The 19,627-nt window shown below is 42.9% G+C and overlaps 1 protein-coding gene across 2 annotated transcripts; it reads right to left on the minus strand.

Moving 5' to 3' along the window:
* Positions 1 to 5,488: 5,488 nt before the first annotated feature.
* On the minus strand, positions 5,489 to 16,548 carry CX3CR1 (C-X3-C motif chemokine receptor 1). 2 transcript variants are annotated; one of them, XM_027659492.1, is made up of 3 exons: positions 16,304 to 16,547; positions 14,987 to 15,058; positions 5,489 to 7,096 (listed from the first exon to the last, which is right to left on the minus strand). In XM_027659492.1, the coding sequence occupies exon 3, from the start codon at positions 7,080 to 7,082 to the stop codon at positions 6,021 to 6,023; it is 1,062 nt and encodes a 353-aa protein (XP_027515293.1). In that variant the 5' UTR covers positions 7,083 to 7,096; positions 14,987 to 15,058; positions 16,304 to 16,547; the 3' UTR covers positions 5,489 to 6,020. The 2 variants fall into 2 exon arrangements, with proteins under 2 accessions (XP_027515293.1, XP_027515294.1); XM_027659493.1 differs by lacking the exon at positions 14,987 to 15,058 and having other exon boundaries at positions 16,304 to 16,548.
* Positions 16,549 to 19,627: the final 3,079 nt, after the last annotated feature.

Consider the following 19,627-nt stretch of genomic DNA (forward strand, 5'->3'; position numbering starts at 1 on the left):
GCAAAAGGGGGTGCAACAACCTGCTCCAGGTGCCTCTCAGACATACCATTTCATTCTAGTTTGCTCTTACCTGGTTGGAGATGCAAAAAATAATTGAAGCTGCAGCTCAGGGTTTCAAGCGGTTCTTAAATGTAAGGAACCGTCCTGGTACAGCACATAGGAAATTACACATAGAAACAGCAGATCCCGTCTGTCACTAGGGGGAACTGTCTCGTCAGCAGATGCACGAAGCCATCGGCTGCTCTGCTTCCTCAGCTTCGTTGGTGTCCTTCAATGTGCCCTGCAAGTCTTGGCCATTGCAATTTGTGCTGTCGTTTCTTTGTCTCTCGGTGCTGCTGGCTCTAGTTTTAATGTAGCAAATGTAGCATTTATGGGCTAAATGCAAACTTCTCACGGGAGAAATGCAGCTTCTCAGTTGCCTGCGTTATCCTGGCGTATGAACCTGTATGTAGTGGGACTGTTGTGCTGCAGCTGAATGTGGAGCAGTGACAAATGCACACAATTAATTGAGACTTAAATTCTGAGTGGGATGGAAAAAACAGACTGTTCCAGTGATAGCTGCAGTTGGAAAGGGGATAATAACTGCTGAAAAGTGAAACAGCTGTGCCAGTCCTTGCTTGCATTCTCTATCCCATTCACTAACCTCTGCCTTCAGTGATATATAGTTAATGTGCTGCTTCCTGCTGACGTAGTCAGCAGGTTGGAAATTTGGTAAATGCAAACTGTTCTAAACGAGCTAACTGGTTTCCCCATGTCCAGTGGAGCTATTTTACAGTGTTTCTTTAGGAAGAGAAATGACAAATGTTATATATTAACATTTGTCTCTTTTATATTAGTGTAACAAACAATATCATACAGGAACAGCTGGTGGATTTTTTTTCCACGTTGAGAACAATGTGTTTACCCTGGCACTACAAAACCCCAGTCTTGAGGTTTGGGTGTGTATCTGTTGAAAACCAAGCTTTTACAGTAACTACCATGTAAATTAGGAAGTTCTGATTAACAGTGGTAACAGAATTATTAACAACTTCAGCAGAAGCTGTATGTATGTGTTAAGTGTCAGAAACCAACCTTTGGTAGTTACACGTTGTTCTCAATTTTTGCTTTGATTACCGAACTTGAATTTCAAAATAATAACTCTAGATGACACAGGTTTTCATTAGAGTTCCAGGTGTCTTATAGGGTTAAGAAACTGAAGTGCAAACAGCAGATTTTTGAGCGGGACTAGGTAAGGCCTTAATACAGAAAATATTTCATTCACCCCTTTAGAAGTGGTGCGTCAATGGCCTTTGTTGAAGCACCACATCATGCTTGGGTAATAACTACAGAGGAAAGATGTTACCGCTAGGAGCTGCAAAAGCAATAGTGGGCAGATATAGTGCAACTTCTGGAATTCACAGTTGAAAGAACAAAGCTGGTAACAGAGATTTTCTTTGAAAAATTCTCCTTTGTTTTTTAGTGATAGCAGGACTTGGGACTTGCATGGATCAGACTTGTCTCCTCATTGACAACAAAGTTGACCCTTGTCCTGCTAGGAGAAGGGTTTTGTATTACCCACAAAATCTGAGTGAGGGACTTCACAAAGGTTATAGAGACAAAATGGAAATGACAGAACTTAGCCCATAACCCATTAATTTATAACTAGTTTATCTGCGAAATACATTAAAACTTCAGACTACTCTGGGCCAGGACTTCAGATCCACTCCCAGCAAATGCTGAATCCAAAGGAAATATGTGGGTAGTGGCTGGCTCTTTCTGATGCCAGTGTTGAAAATGACCGCTCTCACTGCTGAGCAATTTCCTAAGCCAATGCGATGATCTGGCAGCATTTCTAAGTTTTTTGTACAAGTTAAAACCCCCAAGAATTCAGAGTCCCCGTGGACAGCTTAAAAATTAAGAAACATAAATCCTATTATTTTGGAACTGTGATGTAATATTTGACTAAGAGGGATTCACAGTGGCACCTAAAAATAATACTGATGTCCATGTATTTCACTGCAAGCAGTTTGGCTGAATATGTGTCTTGTTCATTCTATTTTTAAGTAGAACATGAAATATAGTCTTGAACCTGCTGAGGAAATTTGGATTTGGGTTTTCTTAGTTCCTCAAACTGCAATCCATCTGAAAAAAGATTTATGTTAAGTGTCAATGTGATTCTCAAACAGGAAAAAAGTTGATCATGATGAACAAATAAGATGCAAAGATAGCTCACCACCCCTCAAAACCTCAAAGCCCAACACCCCTCCCCACAAACCCAGAGATTTCCTGACCTCGTTTTTTGCACAACCAAAAACACAACAAGTGTGTGTATGTGTGTATATTTATTTCCATGTGTAAATTGTGACTTGCTAAGTCAGTCCTTAATTTATGGCAGATGGGAAGGTTTTATCCTATATTGAGAGACTGGTTTACTTTCTCATGAATAGTGGATAGGGACTGAATGGTTGCTGGTCCTCAGGGATGTGTTGATCCTGATTAAGTGCATCATTAGTGCTCTACATAGAAAAGCTTTACATGTTGTAAACTAGCCAGGTAATGAGAAAAACATGTTTCCTGCTGCAGAGATTTTGAAAGAGAAGTTGTATTTTTAATTAAAGGCTACAATTAACTGAAAGTCCAATTCTTAAAGAGACATCAGTGGGCTTTCAGTCAGGCTTGAATTGTGCAAACAATACCTCAAGGAGTGTAATAAGTAGAAATCCGGGAAACTACACAATATTAGCTGTCACAAATCACAAAAGAGGCATGGTGTGGGCAGGAGCTGCGAGGCTCTGGCTCCCCATGCCTGCTGCCATGGTGCAGTGCAGTGAAGGGCAGCAATGCCGAACCCTGTCCTGGTAAAGTTTGCCACTTGTGGCTTTCAGAGCAGTGGTATGTTTCACGGAGTCTAAAGCTTTTTAAGGAACAATTACAAGAATACTCTTCCAAGTAATACAAACAAAATGAAAATGTTGATTTTGGTTTTCACTTGGGTTTTTAAAGATTTACCACTTCTGCTGTGAGGAGGAATCTGCATAACTAAATGTTTGTGGCAGAGCCCAGCAGGGGTCAAAAACTAAGCGATCTCAGTATGGGGTATAAACTGGAATACTTTATTGAACACGTGCTTTGCAATGTAAGGGTCTTGGGGGCAGGGCATGTTAATGAGGAGGATGAGCTATGTTAATTAGGGAATTACACAAGTTTTACGGCAGTTTACTCAATAGGTTAATATTTCCCTCAACCAGGATTACATAAGGGGAAAGGGATTAAAGGGTTTAGACATGGTCTGATACAATTATCTCAAGAGTCCTTTCTTAATTCTGCTGGAGTCAGGCTTAATCCATAAGGTTGAACTTTTACAGGTCTTGTGAGAAGGGTTCAGCTCTTCAGATCATGGGATTCTTGTCAGCCTCTGTTGGCCAAGGCCCACTGCATTGACTCATTAAACTCCGTTCTGCAGCTATTATATTTTTGGGGTCCTACAGAGCCCAATGCCTAGAAACTCTCCTGAAGCTTTTAATCTCATACAAATGCTCAAATATTGATCAATAACACCATGCATGTAAAATGGCAAATTCTATATAATAACTTGCAAATACGTAGCATAAAACTTGACAATGTTACACTGACAATCCTTGGAAGTCTTCCATTGCATGGTATGGCAAAGAAGACAGAAGGAGTGCAGGTTGTCAGAAGGGGCCCTTGACTTGGAAGTGAAGGATTTTTGCAGATGCAGCTTCACACGTTGTAGCTTGCAGAGGACTCAGGTCTGACGAGGCAGTTTGACTCTCAGTAGCAAGTCTGCCCTGCCAAGAGGATGATCCATATGGCAGGAATATGATGCATTGTGCTGGTGATGGGTAGGATTGCTGGGAAAGAAACCACTGGAGCAAAGCAGGAAAAGGCTCTCCTTTCCTAGGAAGCTGGCAGAAAGCCCTGGGTTTCCACCTTTACTTTAGAGATTGCATGTGGATCGTATTTAAAGGTGCCTTTTACTCTTCCCACTCAGTAACTCACCATTGTCTGAAAAATCAAAGTAAAGTTAAATAAACTGCATTGCTCAGCTTGGCAATCCACCCTCTTCAGTCTGATTTCATCCAGATGACTTCTTGTTTAGTCTCAGACCACCTTCCTCTTTCTTTCTGCACATCTTAGCATTTCTTTAAAAAAACATTGTAAAAATACTGTATCTTAAAAATAACACTTTCTTGAGGGCAGGAACAGACAGACTTGTTTTCTACCACTTGATTAGGCAGATTGAATTTTGAAAAGTATTTAATTTCAAGTGACACTCATGCTACACAATCTTAGACAGTAAGCCTGGAGTCTGGAAGTCCACTTATAGCTGAAAACTACAAAATTGAGCATATATTACATATTTACACCTAATACAAAGAATTTTATGGAAAGGTATCTTTTTTTTTCTTTTTTTTTTAACAGCACAGCAGGATGAATATTCAGTAACAAAAAAATGGATTATTTAATATTTGTGGAATTATTGTATATGGAAAATTGCTCAATGGACACATTCTCCTCCAAGCTTTCTTAGAAACAAGATGATACTAAGGTCCTCAAAGAAAGAGCCTACTCCTCGCACTGATACTCTAAAACAACTCATTTGTGTTATTTGAAAATATGTTATTTGAAAAGTGAGAGCACTTCTTCAGTTCCATCAGTGTATAGAAATGGGACCCCACTGTTACGGACTTGTTTTGTAAGATTGGTCCTTGATTTTTCCTTTTAAGCTGATTTCAATTTCATTATTGGCAACAATCCTTTTTCCATTTACCTAACTCTAGTCACCATTACCAATAAACATCTTTGCCCTTGCAGCAGATGATGGCTGTAGTTTCCCAAGGAGGTCACTGGCAAAGGGGTCTCAGTTGTCTGATTGACATTTTCCACCCCCAGTGCATTGTTATTGCAAGAGTAAAAGGGATATTTGGCTGCTGTGGAGTACACATGGGAAATGTGTCCTCTGGGATGCATTAAGTCTGGATATACCTGCAGTTTTCCCTGGGGAAATCAGTTGTGGTGGGGAGGTCCCAAAGGTTGAGGAAGGTTGTAGTAAGGAGCATGGGCAAGTGGTTCTTTTGTCCCCAAAGGCGTTGTCTATGGCAGTACAGACACAATTGCTGTTTACAACATGGAGTAAGCAGAGCATGGGTGTGAAGCATGTACTTACCATGCTCAGCTTGATCATGCTATATTTGGACCAAGCACAGTGATACCCAAACCCATACCTCTAGTTCCTCTTGTCCCAGCAGGTGCTGGTCAAGCTGGCAGCCCCTGGCTCAGCAGAGGGCTTGGGGATGTGCCAAGTGAAGGACTCCACTGAGCTCTGGCCTTTGGCTCAGGCCAAGCCCATGATACTTGGGAGATATGCTTACTGGCGATCCTTAAGGATGGTTCTTTCTCTATTATTGCATGCTGTAAACAGAAAGTGCACTGTTGGCTCCAAAAACATGTTAATAAATTACTCTTTTTTTTTTTTTTAACAGTTGGATTTTATTAGGGATGAAAGCACAGGTAAAAACATTTGTTGCATTCAATAGCCCCAAAACACTTCCATATAGATATATAGCATCAGGAAAATATATCCCTTTACTATAAAAAATATCCTCCTAACAGCTACCATTCATTAAAGAGATCTCTCTTCCCTTAAAAAATGAGTTTAGGTCTATGTACTTTAGTATCACATGTACATACACTGACATATGCACATTTCCATGATGAAACTGTTCAAAAGGTTTCTTATCCTTAAATTCTTCTCCATCCCCTTTTCTAAGCACAGAGCACTCTTTTTGTTTCTACTTTCCCCTTCCTTTCTCTTGATTCCATTCCACTGTTTTTCACTGACATATTGTACTGCTTTTGTTTTTAGAATCTTTACTGGTTTAGAATATTTAATGCTTAACAAGAGGCATGTCAGTAATTCAGTGCAGCTGTCATCTCTTCATGTGGGTAATGGCAATCCCTCAGCGCTTGCTAGCCCCGCAGAAGACACATATACAGACATTTCTCCTTCCCAGAGCCTTTTAGACAAAGACAGAGCCATCCTGATCGCTGGTGTTCAGGGTTATGTTGCTGTTCGCAACACTTTCTGCATAACTAACTGAATGGGTGACCTGGTAGTGACTGCAGGGGCCACAGAAACACAGGAATGGACAGTACTTCAAGCAGACTTGATAAAGGTATTTCCTGAATTTTTCCCCAGCAAAAGCATAGATAAGAGGATTGAGACAACAGTGACTGAATGCAATGGTTTCGGTCAGGTGCATTGCATAGTCCAATGATTTAATTTGGTTGCAACTTGGGAATAACTCATACTGCTTTAAAGTCTCTAGAAAAATCAGTACATTGTAGGGAGACCAAAACAGAAAAAACACGACCACCACAACCAAGATCAGTTTTATGGCTCGTGCTTTTTTCTGATTTTTGCAGGACATCAGGGTTTTGATGATCCCACAATAGCAATAGCATATGATACAGACTGGGATGAAAAAGCCAATGGTGTTCAGCTCCATATTGCAGAACACTGGCCAGATGTTCTCCAGTTTCTGTGGGAAGACAGCAATGCAGTCATTTTCTACCAGCTGGGAGAACACAAAATGTGGCACTGACACTAAAACCGCTATTGCCCATACTCCAAAGGTTACAAGAAAGCCCTGTCTCACTGTTCTGGATTTCAGAGAATATGTTGCTCGAACAATGGCCAAGTACCTGTCAACACTGATAACAGTGATAAAGAACATGCCCCCAAAGAAACCAATGTAATACAGTGAGGAAACAGCTGTACATGAAATAGTCCCAAGGGTCCATCCACGCACTGTGTTGGAAGCCCAGAATGGAAGGGAGATCACAAAGAGAAGATCTGAGATAGCCAAGTTCAGGAGATAGATGTCAGTGATGCTTTTTTTACTGCCTTTCACAATGGCAAAAAACACCATTAGATTCCCTGTGAGGCCAAGAGCAAACACCACAATGTAAAATATCGGCAGAAATATTTTCCCAAATTCTTGGATGTCAGCCTTATTGCAGGACAAAGCATGTTCATCGTACGTATATTCAGCTGTCGTTTCTGCATATGCGTCCGTCATGCTGAATTTGCTAGCTAGAGGCAAAATTGGAAGAATAAAGAAAATAATGTTAGAGGAAGTTATCCAGTATCTGCTGTGGTAAAATATTGAGAGACTGTACCAACAAGCACACTTTGGGATTTTGTCACTGTTTGACTTAGTGATAGTTGTATTACTGTGGAGGTGATGGTAGTTACTAACCGAAGCCCAGACTCTGCCATTACATGTACTTCACTGAAAATTAACTCTTTAGGATAAGAAAAACTAAATGAGACTTTCAAGGACTGTCGCATAAGCCTCTACTTATTGGAAGTGCAGCAGGGGCAGCAGTAAACCAAGATCTGACTAAGTGATGTGGTGCATTGCAGCACTGTGAGAAATGCAGGCCCTCAGCCAGTCTGTTGGACAGTGCTTGGCAGGAAATGGTACCTCACAAATAGCTGCTGATCAGCATGCAGTGCCTGTCAACACCACCAGCAGCCCAGTCTCACCCCACATGTTAACCCTGGGGTGGAAATGTGGTAATACACCCAGTTAATACACCCAGTAATACACCCAGGCCTTAACTGATGCTTTCTGATGTGGGAGGAGCAAAGTCTGCAATGGGACATCGCTTGGCAGCAATCATATCTTTGATGAAGCTCTTTTAAAAATCGTCATATAATCAAAAGAAGAGAAACTATATAGACTCTTTTCCTCAAGCAACAAAGCATCTCATGTCTGCTCCTGCTTTGGCTGCGAGGTTGGAGCCAGGGCTTGTTAGCTTGGCTGAACCCAAAGAGAGTATGGGGTGCAGGTGCACAACCTCTGGGCTCACTGATCTGCACACCCAAAAACTCAGAGCACAAGTCAATTCCTCTGCAGCCCCCTTGGGATGTGGTGTTCAAGTCTCCTCAAAGATTTCTGTTTGCAGGAAACCAAAAATCCTAGAGGGGTCCAGATGTTACTGTATTCAGTTTGCTCCCTCATTGACGTAAAGAGCTTGTAAGTATCCACTACTTGCTCTCACTGTAGGAAATGAAGGAAATGAAGGGGTGCTATACACATGACAACATGGTCAAAACAGCCTATTAAAGCTGACACAGAAAGGAAAGGCCAGTGATAACAAAACTGCAGCTAATAACTATCCCTTGGTCACCGTGTTGCCAGCTTCTTACAGGAACCCCCACTGACTGCAAAGAAGGGACTCAGTTCAGTGACCATAGACTGTCTCTATTATAGATGTTTACATCTCCTGTTAGTGGGACATAGTCAATACAGCCAATAAAGAGCAGTGTATCTGATCTAATGCAGCCAAATCTGCTTTAAGCCAAGACAGACTGCTTTCCAGACTCTGCTGATTGCATTGGTGGAAGTTCTTTTCCCAAGAGAGTACGGCCGTATTATTCAGCAGTAGACACTGACGGTGTATAACTACTCCCACTCCTGATGCTTAGAGCTAATTAATAATTAGCAGGTGGGAATCCCAGCCTACATGAACATGTTTCACTGACAACAATAGCTTTTATACCCTCTGTTTAAAATAAGCCTTGCAAAACTAAGCACAAAATAACGATGTCCTGGAGTGTGAGATAGCCCTTCGCCCAAGAAGTTTCCTATGACCTGGTAGCAACTGCAACAATCTTCCCCACGAGTGGCTACTGTGACCATATTAACATCTTCTCCCAATGCCTCATTGCCAGACTGCCGTTTGTGGTGTTGGCCATAAAGTTTTGGCCTCTTAATTTGTAGTAATATCTCAAAGAGGTTTTTTTTGGTGCTAGTTGAAAAAGCAGGCTCTCTGTTTTAAATTATCTTCTTATTCTGAAAGTTCAAAGCCTAATCATCTCTGAAACATTTAAATGAGAAGTGCCCATAGTCACTTAAAAACAATCTTTGTGGTTTTGCACAGGAAAAGTGGGCTAGAAGAAGGGCTGTCTCAGCACTGGTAGCTTTGGGGCATGGGCACAGCATGGGGAAAGCTGTTTGCAGCAGGCAGGCACACCCATGGGCTGTGCAGCTCCTTCAGTGTCTTTCACCTTGAACTGGAAGCTGAATCTATCCAGCCTCTGCTTGCAGCCCAGTTCAGTTCTTCAGCTTTCGGAGATGAGGTATCTGACACCAGCAGAATTAAAGGGATACAAATAAGAAATGTTTAGGTGCTGGGGTAGAAGCTGACAACAATTGCAAAGAAGATAGTTATTTTCTAGTGGTGAGAAAACTAATTAGACTTGCCTAGAAAGATACTGTCATCTCTTTATCTGCCCTGTTGAGGGATACAGATATGGGCAAGAGACTTCATATGTAATCTCAATAACCCATCATTTTCTGCCTTTCCATCCTAATTTCTTTCTTCTTTTCTGAGACTAAATATATGCAGAAGGTGCCTTTAAAATACAAATAAGTGCCAGGGTACACCAAGTCTCTTGTGCCAAATATGAGTCACTGTGTCAGCCCACCCAGCTCCTTTGCACCCATCTACACAAGCACCAGAGCCTCTATCTTACTCTGTGAGCTGCTGTGCTCCACAGCTGGAGCATTTGTTCTGTGAAAAGACACTGAGAACTGGGGTTGATCAGTCTCAAGAAGAGACGTCTCAAGTGGGACCTAGCGAGAAGGTGTAAAGGTGAAGCAGACAGTTTTCCTCAGGGTAATAAGAAGCAATAGCCATGGGAAATTGTTACTCAGTGTATGGAAAAAGTTTTTTGCCGTGACGGTAGTCCAACACCTAGATTCCAGGGCTCCAGGGAGGTTGTGGGATATAATTGCTGGAGATACTTGAAACTCAGCTGGCCCTGCTCTGAGTGTGGGTTTGGACAAGAAACCTCCAGAAGTCCTGTCCTAACCTCATGATTCTGCAAAAAAGGCAGACAGAGGTCATGACATTTCTGTAAAGTTTTCCAGCTTCTTCTCTGCTGTGTAAGCTTCTGTTTCAGACATGACTTTCCTGGTGTCACAGCGAAAGTCTCATCATGCACAGAGTTAAAAACTGATTGATACGTGCTTGTATCCCATTAACATCTCTGCTAACTGTGCCGGCATCCAGAGAGGGGGCTGTTCAGTGGTGCTTGCCTAGACTGTGCTGTGTGAAATCCCTGATCTGGGAGAGAGGGAGTGCACACTGGTTTACTCTCTGCACTGAGAACCTCTAGCTGTGCTGTTTTTTCACATGCTTGCTCTCTTAATTTATATCTAGAAAAGCAGCTTGTTGCTCTGGAGATTTTCCATATGTGTTCATACAAGTTGCTGTGCTCTGTCAGAGGATTTCATACATGTAAGGAAATGCAGCTCCACAGGTTAGCCCTCGGGTCTAGCAGACTTCTGCACAGGCTGAGCCGACTGGCATTGCCTGGAGAGAAAGCTGGGTTCAGGAATGGCCACCTTTTTCACTGGAGAGCATCTACACAGAGGTGCAGGATAAACTCCTGGCCAGTTTTCTCTCTCATGCTTACAATAAATGTTCACCTCAGGGGCAAAGTGAATTGAAGAGCATAGAGGACACAGGAGGACCACAGGGCTGTGAGGTTCCTCCACCAGACTTTTTCCCTTGCTGAGTACAGGAAATAGTAGATTCACTTCTGCTTCTCATGGAGCTGCTCAACCACTTTTGCTCTGTCTCCAGATTTCCCCAGAGGCTTTGCACCTTACTCTACACAAACACTTCTGCTCTTAATCACATTTATAGCTATCTCAAAGACCATAGTCTGCTAGACCAATACCCCTGTTTCTCAACCCAGCTATTCCCAATGACCATATGTGCCCTAAGTAATACACAGGGAAGTGAAATTGTGAGAGATCCACAAACTCCTCTAAGGAACAGAAGTTGCCTTTCAGCCTTCAAACAACACTAGCATCAGGCTGGAGGACACAAGATCTAAATCCTGCTTATACATCTGGTCTTTCCAGTTGTCACCCCTAGCACTTCAACCAAGTGCCAAGAAGAGGAGGTCTACAAGCACTTGCCTCTCTGTGATGCCTTTCCAGTCATCCAGTTAAAAGAAGTTAAAAAAAAATAACCAAATCCAGACCTCTGACAGAGAGTCACACTTCAGATTTGCACAATATGCTAATAAAAGTATTTAAACCTCAGAAATATTTTCTCACCTTAGTCAGCATTTCTGAGTGAGGCTCACTTACACTCTTTTCTTACGCAGGCAAAGCATGTTTTCAGTGCACATTGAGCGGGCTGATGATTCAGCTGGCCCTGGGAAATTGTAGGCTTTGTGGGAACCCCTGTGAAGGTGTGCATATTCCTTTCTCACCCTTAGATTTGAGTCGCCATCCCCCTACCCAAATATAAATGCCACTGCTTTTTTGCATTTGCGACTACACCCATCTGCTTCTTGCCAGCTGGTGATTCTCAGCAAGACCACAGGGATGACCTCAGGTACCTCCCAATGAAATCTTGTAGCTATGGTGGCACTTCTAACACATAACAGAAAGAGATTTAAGGGAAGTACCCAAAACTGGGTGGAAACTATCAGGAGAGATGCAAGTTTTAATAGCACTCTAGGTGAAACTCTTAACCAGCCTGGTGCCAAGCAGCTACCACACAGTCACCAGACTGCCATGGACACCTCTAAGCATGGTTTAGATGATACACAAACCAAAACTTAGACTTATGGGCAAAACATTAGCCAGAGATGGGGCCCAGTTTCTACACCCAACTGGTTCCTATAATTCACTTAGTTTATTATTCAGAGAAAGGTCACTCCATTCATAGGGGATGGTTTCTGGAGTTGCTTGGGATCATGTTAGATAGCCAGGGTAAAAATCAAGCCCAGCCCAGCATTTGCAGTTACTTTCACTCTTCAGTCTTTTATTCAGCCCTGAAGTGGGGAGATGTTCTCCCTGTTCCACCTCTTCAGGTGCTGGAAGCAGCTGACACAATGCTGACCTCCAAAAGCAGAAAGCAAGGTGAAACAGCTAGTGTAACCTAATCTTTAACCTGGCAAAATGAAATTTAAACAGTTAAGAGGGCGAGTGTAGCTAAGGCCAGTCAGTGTGGCTTTCTAGAAGAGGAACTTTTGGATATCTGATGACACTGCAAGGTTGATAAGGTGACTGTGCAGGAGAGTTTGATATCTGACCTCCACTGCATGCTTATTTGATTGACACATATCTCCAGCTCAAAGCAACACAAGTCCAAGAAAGCATTGCAATGGGATTTGGACTGGTTAGCCATCAGATCTCAAAAGACAGACATCCATGGAGGAAGCCTCACTGAACTAGGAATATTGTTTGTAAAATGTTTGTGGAAACAGCAAGTTGAAAGCTAAAAACTGTTCAGTATTTTCATCATTGGTTTGATAGTAGATCGGGAATCAGAGCTAGCAGGGGGACATGATAAAAGAGTTAGAGAATTGGACAGTGATTCAGACAATCTGAGTAATCTGGGGCTCCTCAGATGATTCACTTTATCTCTAATCTAGCCAAAGTGACATGCTTGGGAGTTATAAAATGTGGGCCATGTCTCAAGAGTGGGGGCAGTTCTCAAGGAAACTTGACTGCAGGAAAAGCTGATGCAACCCTCAGGTGTTTAAAGAGCCGCTAAACGGGAAGGAACAAAAGAGGGTAGGCTGCCATTGCAGACCTTGATAGTGGGGATGGAGGCGTAATTTGTTAACACTTGATTTCACCTTTGCTTGTGTTAATAATCTTGTTAATTATTCTAATGGGATTAGCCATACCTTAAAGTAACACATGGAACCTCAGAAACATGCAAGATAGGAATAAGATACACATTTTTAACACAGAAAGTCTAATGACTGAAGAGCCTTCAGGTAGGAGAAGGACTTGCGTATCTGAGGGTCTCCATGTCAAGAGAAGGTATTGGTCTGGAAACCATGTTTAGGCCAGACATAGTGGAGCTCAGCAGGAGGGTACTGGGTAAAATCCTACAGTCCCAGATAGGCAGGGAGGCAGACCATATTGGGGCACACTTCTCTTAACAACTGTGACTGTCTTGGTAATAAATGACTGAAAAAGCCAAACTATCCTCTCCCCAGGTACTTCAACTGCATTAGCTAGCCCAAATCCTGGGATGGGACCCCCTGGAAGGAAGTGGGCTCCTGTGAAGAGCACAGAACAGCTGCTGGGATTGGCTTAGCGCTGAGGCTCTATGATGGCTACCGAAAGAAAGCAGCATAGTTTGGGAATATTGTTATCAAACAGCCAGTGTGTCCTGCAGCTGTTAAATCCTAGGTGTTTTCCCTCCTAACCAGTTCTTTTATCATTCCTCAAAAACTTGGGAGTGAATGTGGTGTAATTCCAGATGTGTTCTTGCTCCCTGCCCCCCCTGTTCTTCCCTGATGACTTTAAGGTAAGGAAATTCCTTTCTTTGCTGTTTCTTCTTTCTTCTGTGATTTATTCTCAGATCAGCTGGACAATTTCTGTGGCCCATCAGAGTTCTGCAAACCTAATAATTGCTTATTGATTTAGGTGATTTAATTTATAGAAGCTCCTCCAAAGACTTCAAGGATGAGTTATTTAGAAGCAAGTAGTGATCTGGGCTGCTTTGTTACTGGATTTTCCAGTTTAAGGTGAAGTTGAAGGTGCAGAAACATATGCAGAGGCTTTCAAAAAATTAGGGCATTTAAGGTGTCTTAAGTAAATGACCCAGAAATGGAAGCTGATTAGACCACTACTGATTAAGATAAACATAAGGCTGAATATTGGTCCTTTATAAATGCATTTAGGTCAAAGAGATTTAAAAAATGCCATCTCTGCCAGTGGCAAGGTCTTCACCACCTATCTTTCAGAGCAACCACAGAGGTACTTTTTTGAATGAGATTTTGCTCTTGCTCCACCAGTTCATAGTCCAGCTGGCCAGGCCAGTGGCCTCACTCAGGCTGGTTGTGCTTCCATCAGAGCAAAGCAGGCACAGGGGACTGAACCCAGGTGCCCTCGGTGCATCCTGACCCCAGCAACGTCCCTCTACTTTTTGGTTTTGTCGTCCTGCCAGGAAGACTTGCTGTGAGCCATCCGGGAGGTACAGCTACACCACAGAAGTGCTGGGGCCATGCCAAACCCTGCCAAACCCCTGGCAGCTCACCCCTGTGGTTACTGGTGTATTTATAGCAAAAGCTGAAGCTTTCAGTGTTTTCAGCTCCTTCCTTTGGCTCTGGGGAGAACAAAGCCCCTCTGAGGCTGACAGGGTGGACATGCAGGTGCCTTGGTGCCTGCACACTTAATGGAGCAGGGAATATAGATTCAAGTTTTGGGGCATGATCAAGTCCCTTGAGCAAGTGAAGCTGCACAGAGTCAGGGAACTTCTGGGGAACACTGGGGAGCTTCTGAAAAATCCCATAAGGTGCTTGGTCAAAGCACCTTTAGAAATCTGGCCCTAAGGAAGTTAGAGCCTTAAATATCTGTTTCAGAAATTACTTATGCATTTAGGAAGGATGACCTGGTAGTATGATTCAGACTCCTGCATCTCCCCTGGATCTTAAAACTGAGGTTCTAAAATCACTGAAATGGTTCTGAAATTTTCATCTGTGACTCTCAGGGTCATGATTTTGCGGTCTTGATTTTATGACCAGAACCAAGAGTCCTCTTCAAAGCCTCTGCAGTCTGAGATGATTTCCAGGCAGTGTCCTGTTCCCAGGGACCAGCCAGGGAATGGGAAATTAGGCAAATGGTGTGAGAATTGTTGTAGAGCAGTATTTATTTTTGCCCTGGGGAGCACTTTATCTGAGCTGCTGGGAATATAGTGGCAGAGCTGAGGAGGGACTAGCTGCCCTCCCTGGGGGAACTGGGTGTTTGGGGTTGTCATCTGATTGGATGGTGACTGCCAGGATCAGGATTTTCTTGGAAAATTATTTTACAGGTATTTCATCTAGCCTGTTAATTCCTCTATTTGCCCTTTTTGCTTGCACAGTTGCTCATGACACTCTGTATCTTTTTTTATATGTATAGCTGAGCATTTTGGCAGTGTTTTCTCTTACCTCCTCTTCCTCAGTATTTTTTTATCCCAGGCCTTCCCTTCTTGAACAGCATTCAAATTTCTTTTGTATTTTCTGTAAAAATCTGTAAAAACAGATGGTTTGTTTTTTTTTTTAGCTATGAGCACTGTTTGTACTTGTTTTTGGTTACCATTTGCTCCATCCTCTCGCTGCCTTTATTGTGATGCCTATTTACTTCCTGCTCCCCACCCCCCTTTTTGTGATTAATAACATCACATTGCTTTAGCATCTTTGAGAAATCTGAGATGGCTCTCTAAAAATAGGAGATCTCTTAAATCATCTTCTCAATTATTTAGAAAGCAGCACAAATTACCCCTTCTTGACTGTGTATGGATGAGATTTAAGTTCTGGAGCTGCCAGCTCCTTCTGGGGAAGATCACATTTACTGTGGATTTACTCTCAATTTATTATGTGTTGCCCTTTGTCAAACTTTAGCCTTTTCTTCTCCCTTTTGCACTTTTTCTGTGCTTCCCAATCCCTTGTAATTCATTACAGTCGCTGTCTTTCATCCTGTCACTCTGTTCGCTGCCTCCAAACAGGGTTTGCCCCAACAGACCAGATTTTGGGAATGACTGTTCTGGATCTACGTTTGTATCACACAAGTAGTTAACAGGTTGCCGCCACTGTATTACCCAAATGTCTCACCCAAACCAACAGACATCTTTGTGCAACATCCTTCCTGTGGAAAGCTGAGTCACAAAGAAAATAAGTAATGTGTCATTCAGAAAGGTGGGTTTTTAAATTTTTTGAATTTCTATTGCTTTCTTGCTGGTATGTCTACATCAGACACTTTCTATTGACTATACCAGATTTTCTGCTTTGGGCTGTCTTTCAGTTCAGTGTTGTTTGGAATGTTGGTTCCCTGACCAAAACTAGAAACAAGCATTGCTGGGGAGTTGTGAAATCCCTGCAGACATCTAACAAAAAACATCTAATGAAGTAGAAGGGCTGTGTCTTCTTGGTCTGTTCTTCTGGACTAGTGTTGCACACTAGTCATCTATCAGCATTTTGTTAACCTTGAGGATTTCTATCCAGGGTGAATATTTCTCTTACACAAGATGCCACAAATAATTAGTCGACCAAGTAAAATTCCTCCGCCCCGGTTCACTTTGGTTAATAAAAGAGTTCCCCTCTCTACTTTCTCAGTTTGTAAACATTACCCACATGATCTTCATACAAATTAAATATAATTTAGATTTCAAACACTAAGCAGTGAAGACTTTCCTTTAAGTTCACAAAACACCATTTCATCTCAATCCTGCTTTGTCAAATTATAGGTAAAATATAATTGTCTCTTACCTTAATTCATAGCTGCATTGAAAATCAATGTTTCCTTCAAGCTGAGCTGTTTGGGTTTAAATGTATATTTCCTCTTCTCTAATGCTGGTGCCTACCCTATGAAACATGTGAACTTTGGCAGGGCAGCTTCCTGGGCTGTGCTTAGGTTGGGCTGAGAAAGTACTAATGTGTTCTGCTTGGGTCCTGCTGGTTCTGTGTGAAATTGCAAAGTGGGATGCGGTCACTCAGAGGGACAGAAATGCTTACGAGGACAGGACTTGCACAGAAGACAGAAATGCCCAAGGTGCTTCATACTCAGTGTGTCAAAGCTGTCACCCCCTTGGTTCCCCCTATCCTGTGCAGAAAGATGTTTTTGACTCAGACACAATTGTACAGTGTATAGAAATACAAGTTTGCAACAATAGCAGGGGCCTTGAGCAGTGGCGACGCAGGATGCAGCACAGAGGAGTGCAGGTGTGGGATGGTAAAAGACAGGGCACAGGATGGCACTGGGGAGCCACACAGAAATACACCACTCACTGATGGTCAGTTAAAAAAATGCAGACCTGGAGCTGGCAAAACTGGGTTTAGTGGTAACAGGCAGAACAAAAATAGTATCTAGCATACATAATGGGCACCACATTATGTGTGTATAGACCAGCAAAGACCGAGGAAGGTATAGAAAAATGTTAGAAAACATAAAAACAATGCAAATCAGATCTAGAAAGAAGCAGAAGAAAAATTAGGATGAACATTGCTTTTATCCCAGGGAAGGACTGGAAATGCTGACAGCTTGCTCTAGCACTGCCAGTGAAACCACCAGCCTTAGGACCCAAAGGAGCAGGGGAAGAGAAAGCGGATAGAAACTATGTGTGTGCAAAAAAGTTTAAACTGCAATAGTGTACTTGTTCCTCTGCAACAAGCAGATCTAAACTGACAACAGTTGGAGCCTTCAGATTGCCATTAAACTAACAAAAAATTCTTAGCTTTATGTATACATATATTGTGTCTCCTCTTTGCCTGTAGACAAGATTTTAAACATAAAATTTCTCTGCGACCCAGGACCAGCGGAGTCTGAGGGTCTAAAGCATTGGGATGTCCATTAATTAAGGAGTCTTCTGGAGCATCATGCTCAGGGTTGCATTACGAGTGCACCGCAACTGGAATGCTGCATAGCACATTGCAAGGCACCACTGGGGCACAAAAAGCTGTTCATCTGGGGTGAAACCAGGCAGGAGGCTGTGCATTGGGGTGCATTATGAGAAACAGAGACACAGTGTCTGGTTGGGGGGTGCACCAATACCAAAGTCCTCAAGTACACACAGGAATACAGTCCTGGAAACAACCCCAGGTACTGCCCCTGCCTCAAATGTCAAAGGAAGTTAAAATGCCTTCTCCCCAAAGGCAGAGTTGTGCTGCCTTCAGGCAGGCTGAGCTGGGCTGGATTTTGGGGGTGGAAAGCATCTTCCAGGTTGTCTGAGCTGTTGCTCGTTGACTGGTGTAGCAAGTTGCCAGGCAAATACTTTTGTATGAGTTTAGTTCTGGTACGTTTGCCAATTACATGGCTTTTTTCATTGTGTTATGCTTTATCTTGCAGAGGTTACATACCCAACAGCTACATAGCAATGGCCAAAGTGTGAGCCTACAACATCCGTCAAATTATGCACGTGACGTGAGCCAGGTGCACCAGGACAAGCGCCCATGGAAATAACCAGGGAGCAGATTCCTGGATAGGTGTTGGCCAGAAAAAGCAAAGACACACTGCTGAAAATAAAGTTTAAAAGTCAGGGAATTCTAAAAGTCAGAGCAGCAGATTTGCAAAACTCACTTTTTCCTCTGACAAGTGCCAGCATCTCCATTACCCACTCTTTAAAAATAAACATAAAGAACTCTGCACTCTTTTCAGAACAACATCAAAAAGCTAATGGTTGGTTTCTCCACACACACTGAAAGCAGGATCTATGACTGCCAAAATTACAAGCTTTCGACTTTCAGAAAGATAATTTCTGGTAGATGGTACTAAGGAAATGTTCTCATTGTGTGAGAACCCTAAGATTCAGAAAGATGAACGAAGGCTTCCAGTACACCAGTGATAGTCTGATACGATCCCTGCCCTCCTTTCAGGGGGCCCTGCAGAAGATGTTCTGTGGTTTAGAGGACACCAAAATCTAAAACTGTCTCCCATGTCCTTGTGGGGATGGTGAAAGGCTGTGTCTCCCCCAGCCCCCACTTCCCTCAGCCCTATAAAGAAAATGTAGAGGTAGTCCAGTAGGAGCTTCCCCACTGGGGACCTGCACATGCCAAGCTGGTTTGCTACTGACCTGTAAAATGTGGATTGCCAGAACCCTGGCAGACACTCATCCTGGTGGGCACCCGCTCCTGAGTTGCCAACTCAGCACAGTACCTTCTTTGCAGGCAAAAACCTTGTGAATAAGGGTCAGGACCTCCCATATGTAACAGCAGGAGAGGCTGTCCCCAGCCACTGCTAACAATCTCCTAAGAACAGGATTTCCCTGAAGGCAGTCACCAACCACTTTCCTCCTGTGCTGCCCAGTTTAACTGGAACTGAACACAGAGCAGGCTGTTACCTCAAGAAGAAATGACGTTTGCCCAAAGGAATATCCAAACAGTCTTTATCTGGAGGACTTCAATGAAAGAGAAACCAAGTCAGGCTGACTCAAGACATCCTCAGCAGGTCTTCTCAGGAGACAGAAAAGGCTTCCTGTTGTATTCTGTTGTGAGTGATAACCCTAGATAAGAGTGCTGCTCATTATCAGGGCATGCACTTGTAGTGCAACAAAGACAGGTATAAAATCAACACCACCTGAAAGACAACTGCCACATCAACAAATGCTCTCCATCTTCAACCTTTGTTCACCCTCACAGCTCAGGAATAAGAAAGTCTGAGGAAGCTGCTGAAAAGACTCATTCTGGTCCGTACATGATGGAGAAAAGTATCTTTTGTTTCTTCAAGCTGAAAAGAAAAAGACATTGCATCCCTTGTAACCAGAGAGACTTTTCCTAGGAAGAGCTAGGTAGAGTGTGCTGTCTTCCCAACTGTGAGGCACACAATAGTTTTAGAGAAAGAAATCAAGAGTGGATGTGAAGAAATCAAAGGATGTGCTGTGCAGGGACACAGTGGGTAAAGAGGGGCAACCCCCCTTTTTATGCCATCTCCCTCCGAGTTGCCTTCTGAATTTGAAAACTCATTTCTCTTAACGTCTGGGGAGACCAGCGGTACTTCCACACCAGTGGTGTCTCCTCCTGCTCTATGGCCAGGCTGCCAGGTCAGTTTGGGGAGGCAGGGTTTTACGCAGCAGCACTGGCAAGTTCAAGCTTTGTGGA

Source organism: Corapipo altera, unplaced genomic scaffold (genome assembly GCF_003945725.1).
Source record: "Corapipo altera isolate COAL_440 unplaced genomic scaffold, ASM394572v1 44b, whole genome shotgun sequence".
Lineage (NCBI taxonomy): Eukaryota > Metazoa > Chordata > Aves > Passeriformes > Pipridae > Corapipo > Corapipo altera.